The sequence below is a fragment of the Salvelinus namaycush genome, unplaced genomic scaffold, assembly GCF_016432855.1.
Source record: "Salvelinus namaycush isolate Seneca unplaced genomic scaffold, SaNama_1.0 Scaffold4004, whole genome shotgun sequence".
NCBI lineage: Eukaryota > Metazoa > Chordata > Actinopteri > Salmoniformes > Salmonidae > Salvelinus > Salvelinus namaycush.
Window position 1 is genome coordinate 7,501 of NW_024061014.1, and position 10,372 is coordinate 17,872.

At 48.1% G+C, this 10,372-nt stretch overlaps 1 protein-coding gene across 1 annotated transcript in view; it reads left to right on the forward strand.

Annotated features, from left to right (window-relative positions):
- LOC120041057 (neurobeachin-like) overlaps positions 1 to 10,048 on the forward strand; it is a gene marked incomplete at its 5' end in the record, with an annotated part of 12,989 nt that extends 2,941 nt beyond the window's left edge. The window contains 7 exons of the mRNA XM_038986023.1: positions 4,837 to 4,901; positions 6,171 to 6,279; positions 6,424 to 6,590; positions 7,956 to 8,080; positions 8,957 to 9,109; positions 9,278 to 9,310; positions 9,897 to 10,048. Of these exons, the coding sequence (XP_038841951.1) occupies positions 4,837 to 4,901; positions 6,171 to 6,279; positions 6,424 to 6,590; positions 7,956 to 8,080; positions 8,957 to 9,109; positions 9,278 to 9,310; positions 9,897 to 10,048 (804 nt within the window). The remainder of the gene's footprint in view (positions 1 to 4,836; positions 4,902 to 6,170; positions 6,280 to 6,423; positions 6,591 to 7,955; positions 8,081 to 8,956; positions 9,110 to 9,277; positions 9,311 to 9,896) is intronic.
- Positions 10,049 to 10,372: the final 324 nt, after the last annotated feature.

Consider the following 10,372-nt stretch of genomic DNA (forward strand, 5'->3'; position numbering starts at 1 on the left):
GGAGGTAACATGTTTCACCCCTTCCACTACACCGGGGGTGTTTAAACCCTAGGAGGTAACATGTTTCACCCCTTCCACTACACCGGGGGTGTTTAAACCCTAGGAGGTAACATGTTTCACCCCTTCCACTACACCGGGGTGTTTAAACCCTAGGAGGTAACATGTTTCACCCCTTCCACTACACCGGGGTGTTTAAACCCTAGGAGGTAACATGTTTCACCCCTTCCACTACACCGGGGGTGTTTAAACCCTAGGAGGTAACATGTTTCACCCCTTCCACTACACCGGGGGTGTTTAAACCCTAGGAGGTAACATGTTTCACCCCTTCCACTACACCGGGGGTGTTTAAACCCTAGGAGGTAACATGTTTCACCCCTTCCACTACACCGGGGGTGTTTAAACCCTAGGAGGTAACATGTTTCACCCCTTCCACTACACCGGGGGTGTTTCTACTGTTCCTACTTACAAAGCATGTGGAGGTCTGTAATTTTTATCATAGGTACACTTCAACTGTGAGACACGGAATCTAAAACAAAAATCCAGAAAATCACATTGTATGATTTTTAAGTAAATCATTTGCATTTTATTTGTTACGCTCTGTCTGTCTGTCTGTCTGTCTGTCTGTCTGTCTGTCTGTCTGTCTGTCTGTCTGTCTGTCTGTCTGTCTGTCTGTCTGTCTGTCTGTCTGTCTGTCTGTCTGTCTGTCTGTCTGTCTGTCTGTCTGTCTGTCTCTGTCTGTCTGTCTGTCTGTCTGTCTCTCATCTCTCTCTCTTTCTCTCTTGCTTTCTCTCTCTCTCCTCTCTCTCTCTCTCTCTCTCTCGCTGGCTCTCTCTCTCTGTCTCTCTCTCATTTCAATTCAATTCAAGGGACTTTATTGGCATGGGAAACATATGTTTACATTGCCAAAGCAAGTGAAATGGATAAACAAAGGTGAAATAAACAATAAAAAGTGAACAGTAAATATTACACTCAGACAAGTTAGATGTGTGTGTTCCTTGAGTGGCACAGCGGTCTAAAGTTACATAAAGTTGAAATAAATAAATCATTTTAAAAAGTTCCAAAAGAATAAAGACATTTCAAATGTCATATTATGTCTATCTACAGTGTTGTAACGATGTGTAAATTGTATTTACAATGGTGTTTGTTCTTCACTGGTTGCCCTTTTCTTGTGGCAACAAGTCACAAATCCTGCTGCTGTGATGGCACACTGTGGTATTTCACCCAGTAGATATGGGAGTTTATCAAAATTGGATTTGTAGAATTTAACTACACATCTGATAATTAGCAGGTATCGGCCTAATTCTGCTCTGTATGCGTTATTTGGTGTTTTTACGTTGTACACGGAGGATATTTTTGCAGAATTCTGCATGCAGAGTCTCAATTTGGTGTTTGTCCCATTTGGTAAATTCTTGGTTGGTGAGCGGACCCCAGACCTCACAACCATAAAGGACAATGGGTTCTATAACGGATTCAATTCTTTTTAGCCAGATCCTAACTGGTATGTCGAATGTTATGTTATGTCTCTAACAGGCAGACTACACCTGCAAAATAAATGTAGAAATCTATATTATTCAATTATTGCACCCACACTGCTCGCGTGCGCCAACGAGCGTCTGCGTTGCTAAGGGCTGAAATAGAAGTCAGTTCTATTTGTGATGCAGATCGCGCTGCAAGTCCTGCCTCTCCCATCTCCTCATTGGTTTATAGAAGCAGGCACCCACGTGCCATCTCCTCATTGGTTTATAGAAGCAGGTACCCACGTGCCATCTCCTCATTGGCTATACCCACGTGGGTGACTGAAAGACGAACGAGGTCAGTGGCAGTAATGCATCTAATTTATGAAAGTTGCCAATCGCAATATAAAGTCCAGAGAAGAAAAAGCCTGGAAGTAGGAGAGATGACTAGAAATTATTCGGTTGACCGTTTTATGTGTGGATTAATTGGCGGAGTAGAGGACCTTGTGCATTTCAGGTAAAATAACAACTCAATGTTTATATCCCAGGACAAATTAGCTAGCAACAGCAAGCTAGCTGTATTGGACAAATTAGCTAGCAACAGCAAGCTAGCTGTATTGGACAAATTAGCTAGCAACAGCAAGCTAGCTAGCTAAATTGCCATAAATGTTTAATGCTTTTCAACCTGTCCCCAAATGAATATAATTGGTTCAGAGTTTGTTTTGATATTTTAACCTGCGTGTTGTGATCGCGTTTGGTGTGGGGGGGCAAAATATATTTATGCACGATGGCGAATGCGCGCAGTCGGTTTGGGTTCCGTGTAAGATCGTTCACAGCAAACAGTCTTTCTCTCTCTCTCTCTCTCTCTTCTCTCTGTTCACTCTTCTCCTCTCTCTGTCTCTCTTTCTCTTCTCTCTCTCCCTCTCTCTCTCTCTCTCTCTCTCTCCCTCTCTCTCTCTTCTCTCTCTGTTCACTCTTCTCCTCTCTCTGTCTCTCTCTTTCTCTTCTCTCTCTCTCTCTCTCTCTCTCTCTCTCTCTCTCTCTCTCTCTCTCTCTCTCTCTCTCTCTCTCTCTCTCTCTCTCTCTCTCTCTCTCTCTCTCTCTCTCTGTCTAGCGTTGCAGGGTGCAGTCTGTATTCTCTGTCCGGGAATCTGATGATCCACTGGTCACACGATAGAGATATTTATGTTGTCAAATTGGACTTATTTTAGTATTTTCCTGAACTTAAACACGAAAAAAATATACTTTCGAATTTGTATGTTTGTATGTTTGTGTTTCAGCCTGATGGCAGCCCCGTCTCTTGGTTTGCTATGAAGCTGAGGGATGGGGCTGGAGAAATGTAACCACAGACAGAGCTGTTGATGCAAGTGGTCAGTAGTAGTCAGTAGTAGTCAGTAGTGGTCGGTAGTGGTCGGTAGTGGTCTGTAGTGGTCTGTAGTGGTCGGTAGGGGTCGGTAGTGGTCGGTAGGTCGGTCATGGTCGGTAGGTCGGTAGTGGTCGGTAGGGGTCGGTAGTGGTCGGTAGGTCGGTCATGGTCGGTAGTGGTCGGTAGTGGTCGGTAGGTCGGTAGTGGTCAGTAGTACTCGGTGGTGGTCGGTGGTGGTCGGTAGGACGGTAGTGGTCTGTAGTGGTCGGTAGTGGTCGATAGTGGTCGGTAGTGGTCGGTAGTGGTCGGTAGTGGTCGGTAGTGGTCGGTGGTAGTCGGTAGGTTGGTAGTGGTCGGTAGTAGTCGGTAGTGGTCGGTCATAGTCGGTAGTGGTCGGTAGTGGCCAGTAGTGGTCCGTAGTGGTCCGTAGTAGTCCGTAGTGGTCGGCAGTGGTCCCTAGTCGTCCGTAGTGGTCAGCATTGGCGGGTGGTCCGTAGTGTCCAGTATTGGTCTGTAGTGGTCCGTAGTGGCCAGTAGTGGTCCGTACTGGTCGGTAGTGGTCGGTAGTGGTCAGTAGTAGTCAGTAATGGTCCGTAGTGGCCAGTATTGGTCCATAGTGGCCGTAGTAGTCAGTATTGGTCCGTAGTAGTCAGTAGTGGTCCGTAGTAGTCAGTAGTGGTCAGTAGTGGTCAGTAGTGGTCGGTGGTAGTCAGTAGTGGTCAGTAGTGGTCAGTAGTGGGCTGTAGTGGTCCGTAGTGGTCAGTAGCGATCAGTAGTGGTCTGTAGTGGTCAGAAGTGGTCGGTAGTGGTCAGTAGTGGTCAGTAGTGGTCAGTAGTGGGCTGTAGTGGTCCGTAGCGGCCAGTATTGGTCAGTAGTAGTCAGTAGTGGTCAGTAGTGGTCCGCAGTAGTCAGTATTGGTCCATAGTGGTCCGTAGTGGTCCGTAGCGGCCAGTATTGGTCAGTAGTAGTCAGTAGTGATCCGTGGTGGTCCGTAGTAGTCAGTATTGGTCCGCAGTGGTCCGTAGTAGTCAGTATTGGTCCGTAGTGGTCCGTAGCGGCCAGCATTGGCCAGTAGTAGTCAGTAGTGGTCAGGGGGGGTCAGCAGTGGTCAGCAGTGGTCAGTAGTGGTCCGTAGTGGCCTGTATTGGCCCGTAGTAGTCAGTAGTAGTCAGTCGTGGTCCGTAGTGGTCAGTAGTGGTCCGTAGTGGTCTGTAGTGGTCCGTAGTGGTCTGTAGTGGTCCGTAGTGGTCAGTAGTGGTCCGTAGTGGTCTGTAGTGGTCCGTAGTGGTCTGTAGTGGTCCGTAGTGGTCAGTAGTGGTCCGTAGTGGTCAGTAGTGGTTGGTGGTAGTCAGTAGTAGTCAGCCATGGGCGGTAGTAGTCAGTAGTGGTCCGTAGTGGTCAGTAGTGGTAGTCAGTAGTGGTCCGTGGTGGCCTGTATTGGCCCGTAGTAGTCAGTAGTAGTCAGTCATGGTCCGTAGTAGTCAGTAGTGGTCAGTGGGGGTCAGCAGTGGTCAGTAGTGGTCTGTAGTGGTCCGTAGTGGCCTGTATTGGTCCGTAGTAGTCAGTAGTAGTCAGTAGTGGTCAGCAGTGGTCAGTAGTGGTCAGTAGTGGCCTGTATTGGCCCGTAGTAGTCAGTAGTAGTCAGTCGTGGTCCGTAGTGGTCAGTAGTGGTCCGTAGTGGTCTGTAGTGGTCCGTAGTGGTCTGTAGTGGTCCGTAGTGGTCAGTAGTGGTCCGTAGTGGTCTGTAGTGGTCCGTAGTGGTCTGTAGTGGTCCGTAGTGGTCAGTAGTGGTCCGTAGTGGTCAGTAGTGGTTGGTGGTAGTCAGTAGTAGTCAGCCATGGGCGGTAGTAGTCAGTAGTGGTCCGTAGTGGTCAGTAGTGGTAGTCAGTAGTGGTCCGTGGTGGCCTGTATTGGCCCGTAGTAGTCAGTAGTAGTCAGTCATGGTCCGTAGTAGTCAGTAGTGGTCTGTGTGTGACCTTGTGTCTGTTTTGTAACATGACCCTTTGTGTTTCCAGGAGTGGCAGAACTCTATCCAGAAGAACGCTGGGCTGGCCTTCATAGAGCTCATCAATGAGGGAAGGTAATCAATCACCTATCACATTGATCTATCTTTCTATCGGACTGCTTAATCTGTTATCACCATCAGGAATCATCTGCTCAGGGCTAACAGTTTAGAAAGAGGCTCAATTACACCCCCCCCTCTCTCTCTTCTGATATCCCTCTCCCTCTCTCTCTCTCTCTCTCTCTCTTCTGATATCCCCCTCTCTCTCTCCCTCTCCCCCTCTCTCTCTCTCTCTCTTCTGATATCCCTCTCTCTCTCTCTCTCCCTCTCTCTCTCTCTCTCTTCTGATATCCCTCTCTCTCTCCCTCTCTCTCTCTCTCTCTTCTGATATCCCTCTCTCTCTCTCTCTCTCTCTCTCTCTCTCTCTCTCTCTCTCTCTCTCTCTCTCTCTCTCTCTCTCTCTCTCTCTCTCTTCTGATATCCCTCTCCCTCTCTCTCTCTCTCTTCTGATATCCCCCTCTCTCTCTCCCTCTCCCCCTCTCTCTCTCTCTTCTGATATCCCCCTCTCTCTCTCTCTCTCTCTCTCTCTCTCTTCTGATATCCCTCTCTCCCCCCCTCTCTCTCTCTTCTGATATCCCCCTCTCTCTCTCCCTCGCCCCCGCTCTCTCTCTCTTCTGATATCCCCCTCTCTCTCTCCCTCTCCCCCTCTCTCTCTCTCTTCTGATATTCCCCTCTCTCTCTCCCTCTCCCCTCTCTCTCTCTCTCTCTTCTGATATCCCCCTCTCGCTCTCCCTCTCCCCTCTCTCTCTCTCTCTTCTGATATCCTCCTCTCGCTCTCCCTCTCCCCCTCTCTCTCTCTCTCTTCTGATATCCCCCTCGCTCTCTCTCCCTCTCCCCCCCCCTCTCTCTCTTCTGGTATACCCCCCCCTCTCTCTCTCTCTCTCTCTTCTGACATCCCCCCTCTCTCTCTCTCTCTTCTGATATCCCCCTCTCTCTCTCTCTCTCTCTCTCTCTCTCTCTCTTCTGATATCCCCCTTCTCTCTCTTTCTTCTCATACCCCCCCCCTCTCTCTCTTCTGGTATCCCTCTCTCTCTCTCTCTCTCTCTCTCTCTCTCTCTCTCTTCTGATATCCCCCTTCTCTCTCTTTCTTCTAATATCCCCCCCCTCTCTCTCTCTCTCTCTCTCTCTCTTCTGATACCCCCCTTCTCTCTCGCTCTTCTGATATCCCCCTTCTCTCTCTCTCTCCTGATGTCCCCCTCTCTCTCTTTTTCCCCATCCTTTCTAATATCCCTCTCTCACTATCTCCTCCCCCTCCTTCTGGCTCTCTCCCTTTCTCTCTCTTCCCAGATTGCTGTGCCATGCTATGAAGGACCACATTGTGCGTGTGGCGAACGAAGCAGAGTTTATCCTCAACAGACAGAGAGCTGAAGACGTACACAAACACGCTGAGTTTGAGGTCAGAGTTCAGAGTTCCTTCCTCTGAATGACAGTGTCTGTGTCTGACTCTGTGTCCTCCAGTACACTAAACCATGATAGCAGGAATCTCAACGTCTCTCTTTCTCTCCCCGTTCTCTCCCTCCCCTACGCCCCTCCCACCCAGTCTAACTGTGCCCAGTACGCTGCTGACAGGAGGGAGGAGGAGAGGATGTGTGATCACCTGATCAGCGCTGCAAAGCACAGGGACCATGTGACCGCCAACCAATTGAAACAGAAGATACTCAACATCCTGACCAATAAGCATGGGGCTTGGGGCACGATGTCACAGAGGTGAGAGGTAGTAGGGAAGGACAGGGGAAGACACACATGGGGATGGTCTGAAGGACAGGGAAGAAGGCTGTCACTGTGATGTAGACTTGGGTTCTGTTAGATAAGCTATGAGACAGGAAGCATCTGTCATCTTTGTCAGACACACACGCACGCACACACACGCGCACACACACACACATACATTTTGATTGATTGACGCGTGACTATCCTTCCAAGTTCACTCCAGGCTAGTGCCCTTGTCTCTTGAACAACTCTTGATGTGACATCTGCCAATGTTCTCACTAAAAGACTGAGATGCTTTAATATCACAGCACAGCAGCGTCAAGAGAAATCACAGTAGCGCTAAGACAGATCACAGCAGCGTTAAGACAGATCACAGCAGCGCTAAGATTGTATCGGCATCGTTAAGACAGATCACAGCAGCGTTAAGACAGATCACAGCAGCGTTAAGACAGATCACAGCAGCGTTAAGACAGAGCACAGCAGCGTTAAGACAGATCACAGCAGCGTTAAGACAGATCACAGCAGCGTTAAGACAGATCACAGCAGCGTTAAGACAGATCACAGCAGCGTTAAGACAGATCACAGCAGCGTTAAGACAGATCACAGCAGCGTTAAGACAGATCACAGCAGCGTTAAGACAGATCACAGCAGCGTTAAGACAGATCACAGCAGCGTTAAGACAGATCACAGCAGCGTTAAGACAGATCACAGCAGCGTTAAGACAGATCACAGTAGTGTTAAGACAGATCACAGTAGTGTTAAGACAGATAACAGTAGTGTTAAGACAGATCACAGCAGCGTTAAGACAGATCACAGCAGCGTTAAGACAGATCACAGTAGTGTTAAGACAGATCACAGTAGTGTTAAGACAGATCACAGTAGTGTTAAGACAGATCACAGTAGTGTTAAGACAGATAACAGTAGTGTTAAGACAGATCACAGCAGCGTTAAGACAGATCACAGCAGCGTTAAGACAGATCACAGTAGTGTTAAGACAGATCACAGTAGTGTTAAGACAGATCACAGCAGCGTTAAGACAGATCACAGTAGTGTTAAGACAATCACAGTAGTGTTAAGACAGATCACAGTAGTGTTAAGACACCTCCAAGGAACTTACAGATTGTATCTTCTATGTTTATTCATCTGAATATGTCTTTATTGGAGCCTTATTGAGCCTTGTGTCCCGTTCCCTTTTTTGCAAACAACCAATTACATGAGCCGCTTTAGCCTATGTCCCGCCCCTTTTTCTGCACTGAGCCAATTACATGAGATGCTTTAACCTAAAGTCCCACCCCCATTTCTCTCCTCAACCAATTACATGAGCGGCTTAAACCTATGTCCTGCCCTCTTATCTCTCCTCAGCCAATTACATGACTTCTGGCGTCTGGATTACTGGGAAGACGACCTGAGGAGGAGGCGGAGATTCGTACGGAACCCCTTTGGCTCCACCCACCCTGACGTGTCACTCAAAGCCCTGGAGGACTATGGTCAGTCACCTATCACAGAATAGTTAGTTAGTGAGTGAGTGAGTGAGTGAGTAGTTAGTACGTGAGTGAGTGAGTAGTTAGTACGTGAGTGAGTGAGTGAGTGATTGAGTGAGTGAGTGAGTGAGTGAGTGAGTGAGTGAGTGAGTGAGTGAGTGAGTGAGTGAGTGAGTGAGTGAGTAGTTAGTGAGTGAGTAGTTAGTGAGTGAGTGAGTAGTTAGTGAGTGAGTGAGTAGTTAGTGAGTGAGTGAGTAGTGAGTGAGTGAGTGAGTGAGTGAGTAGTGAGTGAGTGAGTGAGTAGTTAGTGAGTGAGTGAGTGAGTGAGTTAGTTAGTTAGTGAGTGAGTAGTTAGTGAGTGAGTAGTTAGTGGGTGAGTGAGTAAGTGAGTGAGTTAGTGAGTGAGTGAGTCAGTGAGTGAGTTAGTGAGTGAGTAGTTAGTGAGTGAGTAGTTAGTGGGTGAGTGAGTGAGTGAGTGAGTAGTTAGTGAGTGAGTGAGTGAGTGAGTAGTTAGTACGTGAGTGAGTGAGTGAGTGAGTGAGTAGTTAGTGAGTGAGTAAGTGAGTGAGTAAGTGAGTGAGTTAGTGAGTGAGTAGTTGGTGAGTGAGTGGGTGAGTGAGTGAGTGAGTAAGTGAGTGAGTTAGTGAGTGAGTAGTTAGTGAGTGAGTGGGTGAGTAGGTGAGTTAGTGATTGAGTAGTTAGTGAGTGAGTAGTTAGTTAGTGAGTAGTTAGTGAGTGAGTAGTGAGTGAGTGAGTGAGTGAGTGAGTGAGTAGTTAGTGAGTTAGTGAGTGAGTAGTTAGTGAGTGAGTGAGTAGTTAGTGAGTGAGATTCATTGAAACAGTAGCATCATGTATCAGGTATTTACTAATTGCGTCGTGTAGGTACCGAGGAGGAGGAAGAGGAGGGGCTAAAGTCTAAGAAGACGTTCCGCAGCCAGTCAGTGGTCAGTCAGAACCCGGAGGCGGAGCTTATGCTGGAAGGAGATGACGACGCTGTCAGTCTGCTGCAGGAGAAAGAGATGGACAACCTGGCAGGTCAGACACACACGCACGCACGCACGCACGCACGCACGCACGCACGCACGCACGCACGCACGCACGCACACACACACACACACACACACACACACACACACACACACACACACACACACACACACACCCACCCAGTGTTGATACCTGTCTGTGTATTCTCCTCTCTAGTCCGTTTGCCACCACGGGTTTTTTCCTCCAGAGGCAAGTGGACAAGTTTTCTGGTTCTGGATTCTCTAACTAATTTAATAACTCAAACAAATTTCAATCGAATCAAATAAAAACGTGTTTTATCAGATGATTATTATCAAGCCAATGGATCAAAAATACAGCAGTCCTGATTTAATAACTAACAGATCAAACCCCCTAAGTCAGTCCAATACATGGTTTAACGTGTTCAATTCACCATGGAGAAAGGACAAAGGCTGCGTTTACACAGGCAGCCCAATTCTGATCCTTATCACTAATCAGATCAGCTCTGAATAAAGAGCTGATGTGAAAAGACCTGATGTGATTGGTCAAAAGACCAATTTCGGGAAAAGAAGATTAGAATTGGGCTGCTTGTGTAAACGAAGCCTTAGTCCTTTAGTTGACTGTGTGTCTGTGTGTCTGTCTGTCTTTCTGTCTGTCTGTCTGTCTGTCTGTCTGTCTGTCTGTCTCTGTCTGTCTGTCTGTCTGTATGTCTCTGTCTGTCTGTCTGTCTGTCTTTCTGTCTCTGTCTGTCTGTCTGTCTGTCTGTCTGTCTGTCTGTCTGTCTGTCTGTCTGTCTGTCTGTCTGTCTTTGTACTAGGCCCTGTGGTGCTCAGTACTCCAGCCCAGCTGGTATCTCCAGTAGTGGTGGTCCATGGGACTCTCTCCATCACCACCACAGAGATCTACTTTGAGGTGGACGAGGACGACCCGGCCTTCAAGAAGATCCACACCAAGGTGACAGTGACCTGAGATTACTGCCTGTACCTGCTCAGGTGCTGGTGCACCGTGAGAGGACACATTGATGCAGTAACATAACTCATTGTCCCTCTCTCTCTCTCTGTGTATGTGTGTGTGTGTGTGTCTCTGTGTATGTGTGTGTGTGTGTCTCTGTGTGTGTGTGTGTGTGTGTGTGTGTGTGTGTGTGTGTGTGTGTGTGTGTGTGTGTGTGTGTGTGTGTGTGTGTGTGTGTGTGTGTGTATGTGTGTGTGTGTGTGTCTCTGTGTGTGTGTGTGTGTGTGTGTGTGTGTGTGTGCGTGCGTGCGTGCGTGCGTGCGTGCGTGCGTGCGTGCGTGC